The sequence below is a fragment of the Bombina bombina genome, chromosome 4 (assembly GCF_027579735.1).
Source record: "Bombina bombina isolate aBomBom1 chromosome 4, aBomBom1.pri, whole genome shotgun sequence".
Lineage (NCBI taxonomy): Eukaryota > Metazoa > Chordata > Amphibia > Anura > Bombinatoridae > Bombina > Bombina bombina.
This window is the reverse complement of record NC_069502.1, coordinates 548,072,212-548,094,520: the sequence shown is the minus strand read 5'-3', so window position 1 is coordinate 548,094,520 and position 22,309 is coordinate 548,072,212. Positions and strand designations below refer to the sequence as shown.

At 40.3% G+C, this 22,309-nt stretch overlaps 1 protein-coding gene across 1 annotated transcript in view; it reads left to right on the top strand.

Annotated features, from left to right (window-relative positions):
• SNAP91 (synaptosome associated protein 91) overlaps positions 1-22,309 on the top strand; it is a 466,999-nt gene that overhangs the window by 394,575 nt on the left and 50,115 nt on the right. The window contains exons 24-25 of the mRNA XM_053710488.1: positions 19,578-19,721; positions 20,143-20,173. Of these exons, the coding sequence (XP_053566463.1) occupies positions 19,578-19,721; positions 20,143-20,173 (175 nt within the window). The remainder of the gene's footprint in view (positions 1-19,577; positions 19,722-20,142; positions 20,174-22,309) is intronic.

Here is a 22,309-nt window from a genome sequence, read left to right as displayed (position 1 = left end):
CCCTGCAAGTTAAAATCTACCTTTGGTAACTTCAGGGAATACGGTGTTACTGCTAAACACTGACCAAAGATTTCTTCAAACCTTAAGAAGTCTGAGGGAACCCAGATGAAAACAATATTTGGGCTATAAGAAGAAAGGAAAACAAAAAAAAGGATAACTACATCACCAGAACGGATCATCACCCCTGACCTCTGAATCAAAGAGAAGGTCAGGTGACTTATCAGAAGCACCAGGAACAAACAGTCTGTGAATCCCTCACAGTGAAGATAATCAGCGGTTGCAACCAGGACAGATTAAGGTACCTCTACACTAATTTGCACTACGTTTTTTAAAACACGCAAACTGAACTTTAAAGACATCAAGGTATTCATCTGTTAAATTAACCATTTCCATTAACCACGATTGCTTTGGCACCTAAATCAGAATATTGGCTGTTTTTTGCCTTTTTAACTATCCAGCACACCTGAGCCAATTATATGTCCAAGGAAAGTAACTGTGTAACTTTATAACTGAATTTGTTACTGAAGAACTGTAAAGCTATTAGGATTGATACATTTGTGCCTTTTAAATATTTAATTCACCATTTATCTTAGAAATTTGTTGCTTGCCATATGTTATCTATAGAATTAATTCCTTTATACCTGAAATTCTAGGATTATATGGTTCTAGTCTGTTTTTATAAGTGTTGTATAAGGGAGACGTCCCTTTATTAATTAGGAAAAGCATTTGCTGTTGTTTTTATGTGTTATAAGAATTTTTAAATAAAATAGATTGTATTAAACATAAATTAGATTGGTATCATCATTTCCTAGCTTTTTTTAGCGCTGCTAAATAAACCCCATTTTTTCTGCTTGGAGATTGGACACTTATCTTGGTTTAAGCGTAGGTTTTCTGAGTCGGTCATTAATACCATGTTTCTGGCTTGTAGCCTGTTACTTGAAACATTTACGATAAGATATGGCGTAAATGTTCTTATGGTGTGAATCCATAGGCTACTCTAGGGGTAGGGTCAGAATTCTTAGGATTTTACCCTTTCTACAGGAAGGTCTTGAGTTTTGTCAGTCTGTTCACTGAAGGGTCAGATTTCTGCATTAACTTTTCTTGCTGCATAAACGTCTGGCAGACGTGCCAGATGTGCAATTGTTTTGTCAGGCCTTGGTCTGAATCAGGCCTGTGTTTAATCCATTGCTCCTCTTGGGAGCCTTAACTTTTGTTCTTAAAGTTTTGCAGCAAGCTCTGTTTGAGTCATTGCATTCCATAGATATTAAGTTGTTATCGTGGAAGGTTTTGTTTCTTATCGCTCTCACATCTGCTCTGAGAGTGTCTGAACTCTCAGCTTTGAGGTGTGATTCGCCTTATCCTTCATGCTGATGAGGCGGTTCTTCGTACTAAGTTAGGTTCCTTTCTAAAGTGGTTTTGGACAGAATTTTTAATCAGGAAATTGTTGTTCCTTCTCTTTGTCTCTTCTTTTCTGAAGAACTTTTTTTGCACAACTTGGTGGTTGTGCGTGCTTTAAAATTTTATTTACAGGTGACTAAGGATTTTCACCAGTCTTCTGCCCTGTTCGTTTGTTTCTCTGGAAAACGTAAGGGTCAGAAAGCTTCTGCTACTTCTCTTTTTTCTCTGGTTGAGAAGTATAATTGGTTTTGCTTATGAGACTGCTGGGCAGCAGTCTCCTGAGAGAATTATGCCTCATTCCACTAGGGGTGTCCTCTAGCTTGGGTATTGGTTCCCAACAGTAATTGATGATTCTGTGGACTCACCGTATCTTAGGAAAGAAAACAAAATGCATGCTTACTTGATAAATGTATTTTATTTCCGGATAAGGTGAGTCAGTGGCCCATCCTTTATTTTAAGACAGTTATTTTTAACTTTAACCTCAGGCACCTCTACACCTTGTGTTATTTCCTTTTTCTCAATTTTCCTTTGGTCGAATGACTGAGGATTGTGGGAAGGGAAGTGACATATAACAGCTTTGCTGTGGTGCTCTTTGCCTCCTCCTGCTGGCCAGGAGTGATATTCCCAACAGTAATTGATGATTCCGTGGACTCATCGTATGCAGAAATAAATAAATTTATCAGGTAAGCATAAATTTAGTTTTTTCCTTAAAGGGACAGTCTACACCAGAATTTTTATTGTTTTAAAATATAGATAATCCCTTTAGTGCCCATTCCCCAGTTTTGCATAACCAACACAGTTATATTTATATACTTTTAACCTCTGTGATTATCTTGTATCTAAGCCTCTGCAAACTGCCCCTTTATTTCAGTTCTTTTGACAGACTTGCAGTTTAACCAATCAGTGCCTGCTCCCAGATTACTTCACGTACACAAGCACAGTGTTATCTATATGAAATACGTGAACTAACACCCTCTAGTGGTGAAAAACTGTTAAAATGCATTCTGAAAAGAGGTGGTCTTTAAGGTCTAAGAAATTAGCATATGAACCTCCTAGGTCAAGCTTTCAACTAAGAATACCAAGAGAACAAAGCAAAATTGGTGATAAAAGTAAATTGGAAAAATTTTTAAAATTACATGCTCTTTCTGAATCATAAAAGTTTATTTTGGTCTAGACTGTCCCTTTAATGTGAATCCAAAGACTTGTTATACCAGTTGCAGAGTATAAAATGTATGAGAAAGTGTTTTGTTTAAAAGTATATTTGTATGAAATAGATGGTTTTATTCTTTGAAACCACAACCCATTAAAAGGGTTGAGTTTACAGGGAAATCAGATCTCTTTATTTTATAACTTTCTGTGCACACAAATGCTTTCCTTGTATTATCTCTGTCTGTAAAACAAATCCAAATATTTAGAGAACATTTGGAATTTAACATTTTATTACTTTTCTCTTTACACAGCCCTCTATTGCCAATACTCAGTTATAAATACTTTCAGCACAGGTGGGGATTCCACAGGCAAATCAGCTAATTTTAAAGACTAAAATAACAGCAAAGGAAGCTATTTGTAAACAATTCATTAAACTACAGCAGGTAAAATAGATCATTGGGAACAAATAGAAGGGGAAACAAAATTTGTGTACACTGTCCCTTTAATTTCTTACGTGGACTCAATACAGTCAATCTTATGATTCCTGAAAGGAATTCTGTGCACCACAACTTAAATAAAATCATAGTAAAGGGATTAATTATTTTGCGGTCAACACTTTCCAGTTTTTTGTGCAGGATATTTATTTAATTAACAACACTGACATTATGCAACACTTTTTTTGTTCTGTGATGGAAAGTTTAAATCAAAACCATTTTAATTCCAGATTTATATAATAAAATGTACAAATATTTGTCATTATACTCTTTTGGGAGATCATATGGATTATTTTAATTTTTTTCTGAACCATTTTGTGTTGAGCCATTTTAAATAAGTGTAGAGAGTATGTAATGTGTAACTTTAAAATAGCTTTCCAAAATGATATGTTCTTCAAATGAATTTGTTTTTCATTATTTAGATCCTAGATTGATTTACTTTAGTTCAAACATTGTTTTCTAGCAATTCAGTTTGATCTATCCAATTTATTATTGCAGTACTGCTAAATTGTATTATTATCTCTTAGACACAGCTAGCCAATCACACAGACGTGCACACTGTGTTTAAATTTTATATGTATTTATATCAGCTCATATAATTGCAATTTCAGTACATAAAATCAGTGATTTATTAAAACTTAAAGAGGGAAAAGTTGATTCTCTAAAGACCTGAATTAATTAGTATGAATAATTTAATTTATCTGACTGTTTTATATATTTATATATATATATATATATATATATATATATATATATATATATATATATATATATATATGTGTGTGTAAAGCACATGGATAAACAAATCCAATGTCAAATGGATTATTTTTGTTGTAACAAGTCTAGCTAAATGGCTGTGGTTTCTGTTCTATATAAGGTGTCCCTTTCATTTTATTGGCCTGTGTGAGGATACATTTTTATTTGGCAATAAGTTTAACTTTGTTGAATTAAAGTGATAGCATGATAAGCCCTTTCCATGAGATGTTTATGTAAAATGCTTAGTTGTGTATAATGAAACAACTGTGTGCTATAACTTATTTTCTCCAACATAGGTGTGTCCGGTCCACGGCGTCATCCTTACTTGTGGGATATTCTCTTCCCCAACAGGAAATGGCAAAGAGCCCAGCAAAGCTGGTCACATGATCCCTCCTAGGCTCCGCCTACCCCAGTCATTCTCTTTGCCGTTGTACAGGCAACATCTCCACGGAGATGGCTTAGAGTTTTTTAGTGTTTAACTGTAGTTTTTATTATTCAATCAAGAGTTTGTTATTTTGAAATAGTGCTGGTATGTACTATTTACTCAGAAACAGAAAAGAGATGAAGATTTCTGTTTGTATGAGGAAAATGATTTTAGCAACCGTCGCTAAAATCCATGGCTGTTCCACACAGGACTGTTGAGAGCAATTAACTTCAGTTGGGGGAACAGTGAGCAGTCTCTTGCTGCTTGAGGTATGACACATTCTAACAAGACGATGTAATGCTGGAAGCTGTCATTTTCCCTCTGGGATCCGGTAAGCCATGTTTATTACGATTGTAAATAAGGGCTTCAAAAAGGGCTTATTAAGACTGTAGACTTTTTTTTTGGGCTAAATCGATTGATTATTAACACATATTTAGCCTTGAGGAATCATTTTATCTGGGTATTTTGATATAATAATATCGGCAGGCACTGTTTTAGACACCTTATTCTTTAGGGGCTTTCCCAAAGCATAGGCAGAGCCTCATTTTCGCGCCGGTGTTGCGCACTTGTTTTTGAGAGGCATGGCATGCAGTCGCATGTGAGAGGAGCTCTGATACTTAGAAAAGACTTTCTGAAGGCGTCATTTGGTATCGTATTCCCCTTGGGGCTTGGTTGGGTCTCAGCAAAGCAGATACCAGGGACTGTAAAGGGGTTAAAGTTCAAAACGGCTCCGGTTCCGTTATTTTAAGGGTTAAAGCTTCCAAATTTGGTGTGCAATACTTTTAAGGCTTTAAGACACTGTGGTGAAAATTTGGTAAATTTTGAACAATTCCTTCATGTTTTTTCGCATTTGCAGTAATAAAGTGTGTTCAGTTTAAAATTTAAAGTGACAGTAACGGTTTTATTTTAAAACGTTTTTTGTACTTGTTATCAAGTTTATGCCTGTTTAACATGTCTGAACTACCAGATAGACTGTGTTCTGAATGTGGGGAAGCCAGAATTCCTATTCATTTAAATAAATGTGATTTATGTGACAATGACAATGATGCCCAAGATGATTCCTCAAGTGAGGGGAGTAAGCATGGTACTGCATCATTCCCTCCTTCGTCTACACGAGTCTTGCCCACTCAGGAGGCCCCTAGTACATCTAGCGCGCCAATACTCCTTACTATGCAACAATTAACGGCTGTAATGGATAATTCTGTCAAAAACATTTTAGCCAAAATGAACACTTATCAGCGTAAGCGCGACTGCTCTGTTTTAGATACTGAAGAGCATGACGACGCTGATATTAATATTTCTGAAGGGCCCCTAACTCAGTCTGATGGGGCCAGGGAGGTTTTGTCTGAGGGAGAAATTACTGATTCAGGGAACATTTCTCAACAAGCTGAACCTGATGTGATTGCATTTAAATTTAAGTTGGAACATCTCCGCATTCTGCTTAAGGAGGTATTATCCACTCTGGATGATTGTGACAAGTTGGTCATCCCAGAGAAACTATGTAAAATGGACAAGTTCCTAGAGGTGCCGGGGCTCCCAGAAGCTTTTCCTATACCCAAGCGGGTGGCAGACATTGTTAATAAAGAATGGGAAAGGCCCGGTATTCCTTTCGTCCCTCCCCCCATATTTAAAAAATTGTTTCCTATGGTCGACCCCAGAAAGGACTTATGGCAGACAGTCCCCAAGGTCGAGGGAGCGGTTTCCACTTTAAACAAACGCACCACTATACCCATAGAGGATAGTTGTGCTTTCAAAGATCCTATGGATAAAAAATTAGAAGGTTTGCTTAAAAAGATGTTTGTTCAGCAGGGTTACCTTCTACAACCAATTTCATGCATTGTCCCTGTCGCTACAGCCGCATGTTTCTGGTTCGATGAGCTGATAAAGGCGGTCGACAGTGATTCTCCTCCTTATGAGGAGATTATGGACAGAATCAATGCTCTCAAATTGGCTAATTCTTTCACCCTAGACGCCACTTTGCAATTGGCTAGGTTAGCGGCTAAGAATTCTGGGTTTGCTATTGTGGCGCGCAGAGCGCTTTGGTTGAAATCTTGGTCGGCTGATGCGTCTTCCAAGAACAAGCTACTTAACATTCCTTTCAAGGGGAAAACGCTGTTTGGCCCTGACTTGAAAGAGATTATCTCGGATATCACTGGGGGTAAGGGCCACGCCCTTCCTCAGGATCGGCCTTTCAAGGCAAAAAATAAACCTAATTTTCGTCCCTTTCGTAGAAATGGACCAGCCCAAAGTGCTACGTCCTCTAAGCAAGAGGGTAATACTTCTCAAGCCAAGCCAGCTTGGAGACCAATGCAAGGCTGGAACAAGGGAAAGCAGGCCAAGAAACCTGCCACTGCTACCAAGACAGCATGAAATGTTGGCCCCCGATCCGGGACCGGATCTGGTGGGGGGCAGACTCTCTCTCTTCGCTCAGGCTTGGGCAAGAGATGTTCTGGATCCTTGGGCGCTAGAAATAGTCTCCCAAGGTTATCTTCTGGAATTCAAGGGACTTCCCCCAAGGGGGAGGTTCCACAGGTCTCAGTTGTCTTCAGACCACATAAAAAGACAGGCATTCTTACATTGTGTAGAAGACCTGTTAAAAATGGGAGTGATTCATCCCGTTCCATTAAGAGAACAAGGGATGGGGTTCTACTCCAATCTGTTTATAGTTCCCAAAAAAGAGGGAACGTTCAGACCAATCTTAGATCTCAAGATCTTAAACAAGTTTCTCAAGGTTCCATCGTTCAAGATGGAAACCATTCGAACTATTCTTCCTTCCATCCAGGAAGGTCAATTCATGACCACGGTGGATTTAAAGGATGCGTATCTACATATTCCTATCCACAAGGAACATCATCGGTTCCTGAGGTTCGCATTCCTGGACAAACATTACCAGTTCGTGGCGCTTCCTTTCGGATTAGCCACTGCTCCAAGGATTTTCACAAAGGTACTAGGGTCCCTTCTAGCTGTGCTAAGACCAAGGGGCATTGCTGTAGTACCTTACTTGGACGACATTCTGATTCAAGCGTCGTCCCTTCCTCAAGCAAAGGCTCACACGGACATTGTCCTGGCCTTTCTCAGATCTCACGGATGGAAAGTGAACGTGGAAAAGAGTTCTCTTTCTCCGTCAACAAGGGTTCCCTTCTTGGGAACAATAATAGACTCCTTAGAAATTAGGATTTTTCTGACAGAGGCCAGAAAAACAAAACTTCTAGACTCTTGTCGGATACTCCATTCCGTTCCTCTTCCTTCCATAGCTCAGTGCATGGAAGTGATCGGGTTGATGGTAGCGGCAATGGACATAGTTCCTTTTGCACGCATTCATCTAAGACCATTACAACTGTGCATGCTCAGTCAGTGGAATGGGGACTATACAGACTTGTCTCCGAAGATACAAGTAAATCAGAGGACCAGAGACTCACTCCGTTGGTGGCTGTCCCTGGACAACCTGTCACGAGGGATGACATTCCGCAGACCAGAGTGGGTCATTGTCACGACCGACGCCAGTCTGATGGGCTGGGGCGCGGTCTGGGGATCCCTGAAAGCTCAGGGTCTTTGGTCTCGGGAAGAATCTCTTCTACCGATAAATATTCTGGAACTGAGAGCGATATTCAATGCTCTCAAGGCTTGGCCTCAGCTAGCGAGGGCCAAGTTCATACGGTTTCAATCAGACAACATGACAACTGTTGCGTACATCAACCATCAGGGGGGAACAAGGAGTTCCCTGGCGATGGAAGAAGTGACCAAAATCATTCTATGGGCGGAGTCTCACTCCTGCCACCTGTCTGCTATCCACATCCCAGGAGTGGAAAATTGGGAAGCGGATTTTCTGAGTCGTCAGACATTGCATCCGGGGGAGTGGGAACTCCATCCGGAAATCTTTGCCCAAGTCACTCAGCTGTGGGGCATTCCAGACATGGATCTGATGGCCTCTCGTCAGAACTTCAAAGTTCCTTGCTACGGGTCCAGATCCAGGGATCCCAAGGCGGCTCTAGTGGATGCACTAGTAGCACCTTGGACCTTCAAACTAGCTTATGTGTTCCCGCCGTTTCCTCTCATCCCCAGGCTGGTAGCCAGGATCAATCAGGAGAGGGCGTCGGTGATCTTGATAGCTCCTGCGTGGCCACGCAGGACTTGGTACGCAGATCTGGTGAATATGTCATCGGCTCCTCCTTGGAAGCTACCTTTGAGACGAGACCTTCTTGTTCAGGGTCCGTTCGAACATCCGAATCTGGTTTCACTCCAGCTGACTGCTTGGAGATTGAACGCTTGATCTTATCGAAGCGAGGATTCTCAGATTCTGTTATCGATACTCTTGTTCAGGCCAGAAAGCCTGTAACTAGAAAGATTTACCACAAAATTTGGAAAAAATATATCTGTTGGTGTGAATCTAAAGGATTCCCTTGGGACAAGGTTAAGATTCCTAGGATTCTATCCTTCCTTCAAGAAGGATTGGAAAAAGGATTATCTGCAAGTTCCCTGAAGGGACAGATTTCTGCCTTGTCTGTGTTACTTCACAAAAAGCTGGCCGCTGTGCCAGATGTTCAAGCCTTTGTTCAGGCTCTGGTTAGAATTAAGCCTGTTTACAAACCTTTGACTCCTCCTTGGAGTCTCAATTTAGTTCTTTCAGTTCTTCAGGGGGTTCCGTTTGAACCCTTGCATTCCGTTGATATTAAGTTGTTATCTTGGAAAGTTTTGTTTTTAGTTGCAATTTCTTCTGCTAGAAGAGTTTCAGAATTATCTGCTCTGCAGTGTTCTCCTCCTTATCTGGTGTTCCATGCAGATAAGGTGGTTTTACGTACTAAACCTGGTTTTCTTCCAAAAGTTGTTTCTAACAAAAACATTAACCAGGAGATTATCGTACCTTCTCTGTGTCCGAAACCAGTTTCAAAGAAGGAACGTTTGTTGCACAATTTGGATGTTGTTCGCGCTCTAAAATTCTATTTAGATGCTACAAAGGATTTTAGACAAACATCTTCCTTGTTTGTTGTTTATTCCGGTGAAAGGAGAGGTCAAAAAGCAACTTCTACCTCTCTCTCTTTTTGGATTAAAAGCATCATCAGATTGGCTTACGAGACTGCCGGACGGCAGCCTCCCGAAAGAATCACAGCTCATTCCACTAAGGCTGTGGCTTCCACATGGGCCTTCAAGAACGAGGCTTCTGTTGATCAGATATGTAGGGCAGCGACTTGGTCTTCACTGCACACTTTTACCAAATTTTACAAGTTTGATACTTTTGCTTCTTCTGAGGCTATTTTTGGGAGAAAGGTTTTGCAAGCCGTGGTGCCTTCCATTTAGGTGACCTGATTTGCTCCCTCCCTTCATCCGTGTCCTAAAGCTTTGGTATTGGTTCCCACAAGTAAGGATGACGCCGTGGACCGGACACACCTATGTTGGAGAAAACAGAATTTATGTTTACCTGATAAATTACTTTCTCCAACGGTGTGTCCGGTCCACGGCCCGCCCTGGTTTTTTTAATCAGGTCTGATAATTTATTTTCTTTAACTACAGTCACCACGGTACCATATGGTTTCTCCTATGCAAATATTCCTCCTTAACGTCGGTCGAATGACTGGGGTAGGCGGAGCCTAGGAGGGATCATGTGACCAGCTTTGCTGGGCTCTTTGCCATTTCCTGTTGGGGAAGAGAATATCCCACAAGTAAGGATGACGCCGTGGACCGGACACACCGTTGGAGAAAGTAATTTATCAGGTAAACATAAATTCTGTTTTTTATTTTGCCCCCTTCCCATGCAATTTCGCTCTGAATTTAAACTTAAAATGCATCCAGCTGATTTTTCCCTTATTGGCTTTAAATAATAACAAATGCAGAACAATGCATTTAATACTAATACTATGAATGTGACTAGCCTTGTTGTCTGCAGACTCCAGTCTAGATTGGCTCCTCCTCCAAATAAGGCAAATGGTGGGTGGGGTTTGGCTATTGAAAAATAATTGCAGTAAAAATTGTTAATTTAAAAAAAAAGTTTAGACTTGTCTGATATTATATTCTATAGCAACAGAAATGTAATTACAGGGTATTTACTGCCCTTTGTTTTTTACATTTTGATGAACAGACATTTGTTCCAAAAAGCTGCAATAAGCTAGTAAATTGTGCTTGGATTTGATCACCTATTTATGATGGATTCTATATTAATCAGCTTTTGGTTTTCTGTGGGTTATGCCTTGGAGGTGAAGTAATAAAAAAACACATATTTATTGATACATAATAGTCATATAGCAAAGCCGCTTTACTTCTCATTATAGTCATTTATAGGGGGGAGCTTGGAACCATCTGTAGACTAGACAGGTTGTCACTTAGGAATTGTCCCATATAAGTAAAGAGCTGTCTTAACATATAGTATGGAATTGTGCGTGTAAACTGGGATATAAACTTAATCTACAGCTTATTGTGCATGTTCTGCTTGCATGAGCTTGTTTGCTTACAATAAGTATTTATAGAAGTAGAAAGCCACACAATCATTGCTTAGAGTCTGCATGGCACCAAAAGTCTGATATAAAACTATTGCAAACCTTTCTTTCTGCTTGAAGCAAAGCTTGATGTTTCACCATTCTATCATTTTGTTTGTATTTTCTTTCATTTTGCCACATTCCATAATGGGGCTGTGCTGCAATTTAACACATGGTGAGTTCTGCATTTAACACCATTTGAAGTATGTAAAGTAAGTTATGTAGGGAATGATTATATTATGATAGTAATTTCTGTGTCCGCATGCTACCTGAATAGAATGAACTTGTGAGTTACGTTTGGCATGTGCAGCAGAACAATCTGAGTTTGGTCATGTTAACATGAAGCAGAGGAGACCGTAGTCTTTTACATTTCTAGATAACACATTTTCTTAAATGGACATGGAAGTTAAACTTAAACTTTATTATTCAGTTCTGTTTTAACAAAATTTTCTGATTTACTTCTAACCTAGTTATCTTGGTGTCTTGTATGAAAACATCCTTTTTCCATGAGAACATACTGAGGTAGACTCAGGAGTGTGCACATATCTGTTGCACTCTATGAATAACATTGTTTTAAATATTGTTCTAACACTGATGCCATTTAACATGTGCACACTCCTGAGCCCACCTCCGTATATATTCACGCACAATAGCGAAGTTTTACAAAGGATACCAAAAGAGAGACTAACAAATAATAAATCTTTTATCCCCTTAAATGTTTGTGAAAACCCCCTGGAAATTATTTTGGAACACTGGTTTCCCATAGTTTTTAGCTATGTTTTACATTTATAATCTTAATATAACTGGTGGAGAGTTATTACTAAATGTAATGGCAGCTCTTCTAATAGATGGGTGATTTTTGGCTTTTGTTTGATAAACCATTCAAGAGCTGCATACAGGTTTTTTTCTCCACACACAAATTGTGATGGATTAGAATGAGGATCAAATAGTCTAGTCTAGTCTTTAGTCAATGTGCCTAGCCTTAAAGGGACATTCTGGTCAAAATGTAAATGACTTACATTTCTCTTGTTAAGTGTATTCAGTCCACGGGTCATCCATTACTTATGGGATATATTCCCTTCCCAACAGGAAGTTGCAAGAGGATCACCCAAAGCAGAGCTGCTATATTGCTCCTCCCCTCACATGTCATACCCAGTCATTCTCTTGCAACTCTCAACATAGATGGAGGTCGCGAGTGGAGAGTGGTGTTTTATACTTAATTATTTCTTCAATCAAAAGTTTGTTATTTTTAAATGGCACCGGAGTGTGCTGTTTTTTTCTCAGGCAGTATTTGGAAGAAGAATCTGCCTGTGTTTTCTATGATCTTAGTAGAAGTAACTAAGATCCACTGGCTGTTCTCGCACATTCTGAGGAGTGGGGTAACTTCAGAAAGGGAATAGCGTGCGGGGTCCCCTGCAAATAAGGTATGTACAGTAAAATATTTTTCTAAGGAATGGAATTGACTAAGAAAATACTGCTGATACCGATGTTATGTAAGTACAGCCTTAAATGCAGTGGAAGTGACTGGTATCAGGCTGATTAATGTATATACAGTAAAGTAATTTTCTAGGAATGGAATTTGACTAAGAAAATGCTGCTATTACTGAAGTAATGTAATAAGTCTTAAATGCAGTAGAAGGACTGGTATCAGACTTATCAATAGAGATACATACGCTTTAAAAAATAAAAGAAAAAGATGTTTAAAACGGTTGCTGGCATGTTTAATCGTTTTTGTGAGGTACTTTGGTGATAAAATTTATTGGGGCATGAATTTTCCACATGGCTGACTTATATTTCTGCATGGAAACAGTTAACTGAGGCTTCCCACTGTTGTAATATGAGTGGGAGGGGCCTATTTTAGCGCTTTTTTGCGCAGTAAAAATTCAGTCTCTGTCTTCCTGTTTCTTCCTGCATGACACAGGACGTCTCTAGAGAGCTCAGGGGACTTCAAAAGTCATTTTGAGGGAGGTAATCAGTCACAGCAGACCTGTGACAGTGTGTTTGACTGTGTTGAAAAACGTTTTTTTCTATATTATTATCCGTTTTGGGTATTATGGGGTTAATCATCCATTTGCAAGTGGGTGCAATGCTCTGCTAACTTAATACATTTATTGTGAAAATTTGGTTGCTATAACTGATTTGGTTCATTGTTATTTCAACTGTGACAATTTTTGGTGCTTTTTAAAGGCGCAGTAGCGTTTTATTTAGTGCTTGTAAATTTATTTCAAAGTGTTTTCCAAGCTTGCTAGTCTCATTGCTAGTCTGTTTAAACATGTCTGACACAGATGAATCTGTTTGTTCATTATGTTTGAAGGCCAGTGTGGAGCCCCATAGAAATATGTGTACTAAATGTATTGATTTCACTTTAAATAATAAAGGTCAGTCTTTATCTATAAAAGAATTATCACCAGACGACGAGGGGGAAGTTATGCCAACTAACTCTCCTCACGTGTCAGTACCTTCGCTTCCCGCTCAGGAGGCGCGTGATATTGTGGCGCCAAGTACATCAGGGACGCCCATACAAATCACTTTACAAGACATGGCCACTATTATGAATAATACCCTGACAGAAGTATTATCTAAATTGCCAGAATTAAGAGGCAAGCGCGATAGCTCTGGGATAAGGACAGAGCGCGCTGGTGCTGTGAGAGCCATGCCTGATACTGCGTCACAGTTTGCAGAACATGAGGACGGAGAGCTTCATTCTGTGGGTGACGGATCTGATCCAGGGAAACCGGATTCAGAGATTTCTAATTTTAAATTTAAGCTTGAGAACCTCCTTGTATTGCTAGGGGAGGTTTTAGCGGCTCTGAATGACTGTAATACAGTTGCAATTCCAGAGAAATTATGTAGGCTGGATAGATACTATGCGGTGCCGGTGTGTACTGACGTTTTTCCTATACCTAAAAGGCGTACAGAAATTATTAGCAAGGAGTGGGATAGACCTGGTGTGCCCTTTTCCCCACCTCCTATATTTAAGAAAATGTTTCCAATAGACGCCACTACACGGGACTTATGGCAAACGGTCCCCAAGGTGGAGGGAGCAGTTTCTACTTTAGCTAAGCGTACCACTATCCCGGTGGAGGATAGTTGTGCTTTTTCGGATCCAATGGATAAAAAATTAGAAGGTTACCTTAAGAAAATGTTTGTTCAACAAGGTTTTATCTTACAGCCCCTTGCATGCATTGTGCCTGTCACTGCTGCTGCGGCATTCTGGTTTGAGTCTCTAGAAGAGGCCATTCACTCAGCTCCATTGGATGAAATTATGGACAAGCTTAAAGCACTTAAGCTAGCTAATGCATTTGTTTCTGATGCCATTGTACATTTAACTAAACTAACGGCTAAGAACTCCGGATTCGCCATCCAGGCACGCAGAGCGCTATGGCTTAAATCCTGGTCAGCTGACGTGACTTCTAAATCTAAATTGCTTAATATTCCTTTCAAGGGGCAAACCTTATTCGGGCCCGGCTTGAAAGAAATTATCGCTGACATTACTGGAGGTAAGGGTCATATTCTTCCTCAGGACAGGGCCAAATCAAAGGCCAAACAGTCTAATTTTCGTGCCTTTCGAAACTTCAAGGCAGGAGCAGCATCAACTTTCTCCGCTCCAAAACAGGAAGGAACTGTTGCTCGTTACAGACAGGCCTGGAAAACTAACCAGTCCTGGAACAAGGGCAAGCAGGCCAGAAAACCTACTACTGCCCCTAAGACAGCATGAAGGGCTTGCCCCCTATCCGGAAACGGATCTAGTGGGGGGGGCAGACTTTCTCTCTTCGCCCAGGCGTGGGCAAGAGATGTCCAGGATCCCTGGGCGTTGGAGATCATATCCCAGGGATATCTTCTGGACTTCAAAGCTTCTCCTCCACAAGGGAGATTTCATCTTTCAAGGTTATCAGCAAACCAAATAAAGAAAGAGGCATTTCTACGCTGTGTACAAGACCTCCTTGTAATGGGGGTGATCCACCCAGTTCCGCGGATGGAACAAGGGCAAGGATTTTACTCAAATCTGTTCGTGGTTCCCAAGAAAGAGGGAACCTTCAGACCAATCTTGGACCTAAAGATCTTAAACAAATTCCTAAGAGTTCCATCATTCAAAATGGAAACTATTCGAACCATCCTACCCATGATCCAAGAGGGTCAGTACATGACCACAGTGGACTTAAAGGATGCCTACCTTCACATACCGATTCACAAAGATCATTATTGGTACCTAAGATTTGCCTTCCTAGACAGGCATTTCCAGTTTGTAGCTCTTCCCTTCGGGTTAGCTACGGCCCCGAGAATCTTTACAAAGGTTCTGGGCTCACTTCTGGCGGTTCTACGACCGCGAGGCATAGCGGTGGCTCCGTATCTAGACGACATCCTGATACAGGCATCAAGCTTTCAAATTGCCAAGTCTCATACAGAGATAGTTCTGGCATTTCTGAGGTCGCATGGGTGGAAGGTGAATGTGGAAAAGAGTTCTCTATCACCCCTCACAAGAGTCTCCTTCCTAGGGACTCTTATAGATTCGGTAGAGATGAACATTTACCTGACGGAGTCCAGGTTGTCAAAACTTCTAAATGCTTGCCGTGTCCTTCATTCCATTCCACGACCGTCAGTGGCTCAGTGCATGGAAGTAATCGGCTTAATGGTAGCGGCAATGGACATAGTGCCATTTGTGCGCCTGCATCTCAGACCGCTGCAATTATGCATGCTAGATCAGTGGAATGGGGATTACTCAGATTTGTCCCCTCTACTAAATCTGGATCAAGAAACCAGAGATTCCCTTCTCTGGTGGCTTTCTCGGGTCCATCTGTCCAAAGGCATGACCTTTCGCAGTCCAGACTGGATGATTGTAACAACAGATGCCAGCCTTCTAGGTTGGGGCGCAGTCTGGAACTCCCTGAAGGCTCAGGGATTGTGGACTCAGGAGGAGAAACTCCTCCCAATAAATATTCTGGAATTAAGAGCAATATTCAAGGCTCTTCTAGCTTGGCCTCAGTTAGCAACACTGAGGTTCATCAGATTTCAGTCGGACAACATCACGACTGTGGCTTACATCAACCATCAAGGGGGAACCAGGAGTTCCCTAGCGATGTTAGAAGTCTCAAAGATAGTTCGCTGGGCAGAGTTTCACTCTTGCCACCTGTCAGCAATCCACATCCCAGGCGTGGAGAACTGGGAGGCGGACTTTCTAAGTCGCCAGACTTTTCATCCGGGGGAGTGGGAACTTCATCCGGAGGTGTTCGCTCAACTGATTCGTCGTTGGGGCAAACCAGAACTGGATCTCATGGCGTCTCGCCAGAACGCCAAGCTTCCTCGTTACGGATCCAGGTACAGAGACCCGGGAGCGGCGCTGATAGATGCTCTAGCAGCCCCTTGGGTCTTCAACATGGCTTATGTGTTTCCACCATTTCCGCTGCTGCCTCGACTGATTGCCAAGATCAAACAGGAGAGAGCATCGGTGATTCTGATAGCGCCTGCGTGGCCACGCAGGACCTGGTATGCAGACCTAGTGGACATGTCGTCCTGTCCACCATGGTCTCTACCTCTGAGGCAGGACCTTCTAATACAAGGTCCTTTCAACCATCCAAATCTAATTTCTCTGAGGCTGACTGCATGGAGATTGAACGCTTGATCCTATCCAAGCGTGGCTTCTCAGAGTCAGTTATTGATACTTTAATACAGGCTCGGAAGCCTGTTACCAGAAAAATCTATCATAAGATATGGCGTAAATACTTATATTGGTGCGAATCCAAGAGTTACTCATGGAGTAAGGTTAGGATTCCTAGGATATTGTCCTTTCTACAAGAGGGTTTGGAAAAGGGCTTATCTGCTAGTTCGTTAAAGGGACAGATTTCTGCTCTGTCTATTCTTTTGCACAAGCGTCTGGCAGAAGTTCCAGACGTCCAGGCTTTTTGTCAGGCTTTGGCTAGGATTAAGCCTGTGTTTAAAACTGTTGCTCCTCCGTGGAGCTTAAACTTGGTTCTTAAAGTTCTTCAGGGTGTTCCATTTGAACCCCTTCATTCCATTGATATTAAGCTTTTATCTTGGAAAGTTCTGTTTTTGATGGCTATTTCCTCGGCTCGAAGAGTCTCTGAGTTATCTGCTTTACATTGTGATTCTCCTTATCTGGTTTTCCATTCAGACAAGGTAGTTCTGCGTACTAAACCTGGGTTTTTACCTAAGGTAGTTTCTAACAGGAATATCAATCAAGAGATTGTTGTCCCATCATTGTGCCCTAATCCTTCTTCAAAGAAGGAACGTCTTTTGCATAATCTGGACGTAGTCCGTGCCCTGAAATTCTATTTACAGGCAACTAAAGATTTTCGTCAAACTTCTTCCCTGTTTGTCGTTTATTCTGGACAGAGGAGAGGTCAAAAAGCTTCGGCAACCTCTCTCTCTTTTTGGCTTCGTAGTATAATACGTTTAGCCTATGAGACTGCTGGACAGCAGCCCCCTGAAAGAATTACAGCTCATTCTACTAGAGCTGTGGCTTCCACCTGGGCCTTTAAGAATGAGGCCTCTGTTGAACAGATTTGCAAGGCTGCGACTTGGTCTTCGCTTCACACCTTTTCGAAATTTTACAAATTTGACACTTTTGCTTCTTCGTAGGCTGTTTTTGGGAGAAAGGTTCTACAGGCAGTGGTTCCTTCCGTTTAAGTTCCTGCCTTGTCCCTCCCTTCATCCGTGTACTTTAGCTTTGGTATTGGTATCCCATAAGTAATGGATGACCCGTGGACTGAATACACTTAACAAGAGAAAACATAATTTATGCTTACCTGATAAATTTATTTCTCTTGTAGTGTATTCAGTCCACGGCCCGCCCTGTCTTTTTTAAGGCAGATCTAAATTTTAATTAAAACTTCAGTCACCACTGCACCCTATGGTTTCTCCTTTCTTGTCTTGTTTCGGTCGAATGACTGGATATGACATGTGAGGGGAGGAGCTATATAGCAGCTCTGCTTTGGGTGATCCTCTTGCAACTTCCTGTTGGGAAGGGAATATATCCCATAAGTAATGGATGACCCGTGGACTGAATACACTACAAGAGAAATAAATTTATCAGGTAAGCATAAATTATGTTTTTTTTACTAGAAACATATTTACAATATACATGTATTGGCAAAGATCTTTCTAGTAAGTTATCAACGTTTTAGAGTTAACATTTTTGTGTGCATATGAAGCATAGCTAAATATTCTCAGTGCACATGCATTTTAATTACTGCAGCTTCCCAGAAAACCAGTGGGGCTTTTTTCATGGCAATTAACAAGTCATTACCAGATGGTACAAGCACTTCAGGTTTTCTACTAAGCAAGTGCTATGTTTAAAATTCTGGTGCATACTTGAATACACTTTTGAAACCAGTATAGCTTTTATTAGAAGCATTTTACAAAAATGCTTCTATTCAAAATTGAAATGCAACCATGTAGATTCCAATTTTGGCTGCAATGTCCCTTTAGGTCACTCCTTACTCACATTGCAGAGGAAGGAGAAATGCTACGTACAGTAGTTATGCAGTAGTTGGACAGTAGTTATGGTGGATGGGTCACTTTGTCGTATTATGTTGTAACTCCCTATTCCAAAGAAAACATTGTTAGGCTTTATGCGCTTCAATCTGATGTCCTTCAATCTACTTATTTCTATTTAAATTCCCCCCTTTGCCTATATAAAGTTTGTATAGCAAGTTCCCTTTCTTTCTTAGGCCTTAAAGTGAAGGTAAACTTACTCTCTCTTCTATGGTCTAATCGATCAAGTATTATAATTTAATATGAGGTTCATTCATAATTTTTCATAATTTTATTTATTAATTTCGTTTTCTTTTATAATTAGCTGCGATTTCGCTTCTCAAAAATCAACCCGTCTATATTTTTTTTTTTTATAAACAACGATCACGTTGTTTATCTAGCCAATTGATTTTCTGGCCGTTAGGCGGCCGTCAATTGACGTCACAAGCTGATGCTCGATTGTGCGCATGCGCGAGTGATTCTCTCTCCTCCTTCAAATCGAGCGCGTACTCGTTTTGCAGTTGCGCATTAGTGTCGCTTCACAAATATAGTATTGAATGAGTCTCGCAACTCATTCAATACTATGTTGCTTATTTGGGACGCATGCGCTGAAGAGGACTTCGTTGAGCGCGATTAACGCATGCGCTTTTGAGGGCAAACATTTTTGTGCGCATGCGCGGCAAGCAGAGGATAGATGTGCACGAGTGTAGTTCTGACGTATAGAGCGGGTGGGACCGCTCTATACGTCTATGTATTGAAAACACGGAAGAGATGGATGGGAGGGGATTACGATCGTAAGGCTCATTAAAATAAAAGTTGGTAAATATGGTAAAATAAACGTTTTTTTAAAAAAAAAACATAGCGACTCCCTTGTAAGTTAGAAAAGTAACATAAAGTGAGATTTCCATTTGAATAACTTTACCTTCACTTTAAAAGAATAAAGAATGAGTCAAATTCTCTGACCTCTTTACTGTGATATAGCCGTTTATTTTCGGTAAAAATGCTTGCATATGTTTTTACACTAAGCTTTATAAATGCAATATTTTATTTAATTAATAAAAACTGTTTAAATGTGTTTTCACAGAAAATAAACATTAGGGATAATGTGTTGCTATAATGGTATTTTTTTATTTACAAGAATAGATTGGCCATGGGATCAGGTGAAAAATGTCCCCAGTATACGCTTGTCTTGCATTCCCATATAACGACACCAGAAGCGTGTCCCCTGCCACTTAATCATGAGCTGATATAATGTGGTTGGCAACAAGGCAAATAGCTTCCAGTGATTCTTTGGGGTTTTTTTGTGTTTGTATTTCTAAAATCCATGAATTTGTATTGTAGGTTTGTTTTTAGTGTAAATCTGTGTTCATTACACGTGTTCTGTCTTTTACTTTACAGTATTTGATGGTTTAGGAGATCTTTTAATACCAACCCTGACCCCCACCTCCCAGACACAAACATCTTCAGTAACATCTTCTAGCAATGCCGGAAGCAAAGGGATCGGAAGTGACCTGGATTCTTCGCTTGCTAGCTTAGTAGGCAGTAAGTTGCATATATAGGTACAAACTTCCAAATCCGAAATTCCAAAATCCAAACTTTTTCACTTACTTTTTTTTTTTTAATATTAAAATATATTACAAAGGATATAAAACTATCTTTAGGTTACATGTGTAAGCTATATTATGAAATTTAAATATTGCCTATATAACATGAAATATTGTTGTTTACACTTGGTTCCATGTCATATTGAGTGAATACATTCCTATTTACAAAAACTGTGATCACAATTTAACTATCAATTACAAAAGTAAGCAGTTGATTTTAGGCTGTGCAGTTAAGTTGCACTGTCATAAATTAAAAATGTGTTTACACTTTTATTGGCCAACTGCAACGTGTATGAAGAATATGATTTGATTTAATAACTCTGAGAAACTGCTTGAACTGTTGCTTATTTGCTTTACAGATCTTGGAATTTCTGGCACCACTGTTAAAAAGTAAGTATGGTGTTTTGTTTTAACATGTGACAGAACTAGTAGAGCATAATATTCATGTATATATTCATGTTGTTTTTATTTATTATTTATTTAATTGAACATCTGCATTATCAGAAGTTAGTAATATATTTTGACTATGTGGACTGTTTTCTTCCTAATTGGAAAGAGTCCACAGCTGCATTCATTACTTTTGGGAAATAAGAACCTGGCCACCAAGAGGAGGCAAAGACACCCCAGCCAAAGGCTTAAATACTTCTCCCACTTCCCTCATCCCCCAGTCATTCTTTGCCTTTCGTCCCAGGACGTTGGTAGAGAAGTGTCAGAATTTGTTTTGTCTCTTATGGAGGGTACTACTCTTTGCAATGGGACAGGAGTTTTAAGTAGCCTTATAAGCTTCTCAGTGAGGGTCTGGGTCCGGAGATGCAGGGAGAGTTCTCTTTTGCGACACCATCCCGACTCATATTAACAGCTCCTACAGCAATCGGCGTTGACGAGTTTCGCAGACTGCTTTTTCTCTCAAGTCCATGTCAGGAGCGATGCTACGACCTGTCACACTTGAAGGGCCGTGTTCCTGTTCCACGGCGTAGATTCTGGTAAGATCGTTTCATTTTTTATTACATAATGTTAACACAGAAGACAGGGTCACGGTGTGGCGCCTTTTATCTTTATAGAATCAAGGGTTAATATCTCCTTAGGCGGATTATTGAACGGGGGGAATAATAATCTTATATGTTTATTTGATTTTATGCTGCTTTATGTGTGAGATGTTATGGGCTCTTAGGCTATTATGGAATATACAGGTTTCAATTTGAGAGCCATGCAGCTTACAAGCTTGGCGCACTTTCTCTCATAGCAAGGATGGTCCTGCATTGTGCACTATGTGATTCATTCCCTCCTTTGTGACTATCAGAGTGTCAGACTCTCTCACAGTATTGCTGCAGTCTGTACCTTTAAGACCTTGTTCCGGCTCCCTATTTAAGGCCCCACCTCCTACTACACTTTGCTGGATTATTTTGTATGAGCTCTTCAAGAGATAATACTGCCACTGTTCAGCCTCCTTGCTTCGTTGTTACTTACAACTGTGCAAATCAACTTGCTTCAGCTTGCCACCTTCACAGCTGCGATACTGAGAGCTGTCACTTCGCTCCTGTGACGTCATCGGCTACGGCCGGAACGCTCTCTCTCTCCTTCCCTTGCATGCACCAAGCCTGCTAGAACAGTCTGCGTCTCCTGCATCTCTGTACCCACTCAGCTAAGCTCACACATGACCGGACCCCTTGCTGCCAGGTTGTATAATCAAAAGTCTTTGTTGCATACTGCATTAACCCTGCTTAAACTCCGGTCTCCTGAATACCTTTGTTTGCTGTCTGCTTAACCTGTGCTTGCTCCGGTCACCTCATACCAATGTGAAACTGAGATGTCAAAGGTGTATGTGTGCTAGATATTTACTTTAACTGACTTGTGTGCATATAATCTGTTAAATCAAAACAACAAGGTAGGTATAAGATACAACGCTCAAATCTCAAATGCTATTCCCAAAAGGTAAGTGCACCTCCTAACATCAAACCAAAATAGACAAAGAACAAGGTTATATGGGAACGCGCTGTGAAAAACAGCATATGAGAGGTAAAGAACTATATAAGGAATGTAGATTACACAAGCTTATAATAAAAGTTTATAAATGTATTACAAATATTTGTATTACAATAAGTGATGCCGGCATCTGATACAGAGTAAAATAGTACAATTAAAATAGGATAAGGATCAACATATAATGTGAAACATCAGTGTGTAATGATGTAAGTAGTTGAAAAAAATATATGTTGCAAAATAACACAATGTTAAAATTGAAACAGAGTCAATGTTCCCGTCCTTAACACAATCAGGCCAGTGATTAGAGTGTTTGATCCAGCTGTTTATATGAATGCAGGTATGACTTGGGTGATTCCCTCTGCGTTGTTTATAAAACAGCGAAAAACTTGCAGAATCTTCTGGCTTGTATCCAATGACTGTGAGTTAAATTTCAAAGACACTTTCACAGCCGTATTTGCGGGATGTCCTGTGCTGTGGGCCTGTTCCAGTCAGGAGGTCAAATAGCAGGAGTAATGATAAGCAACGACAAACTTCGTTTCTTTG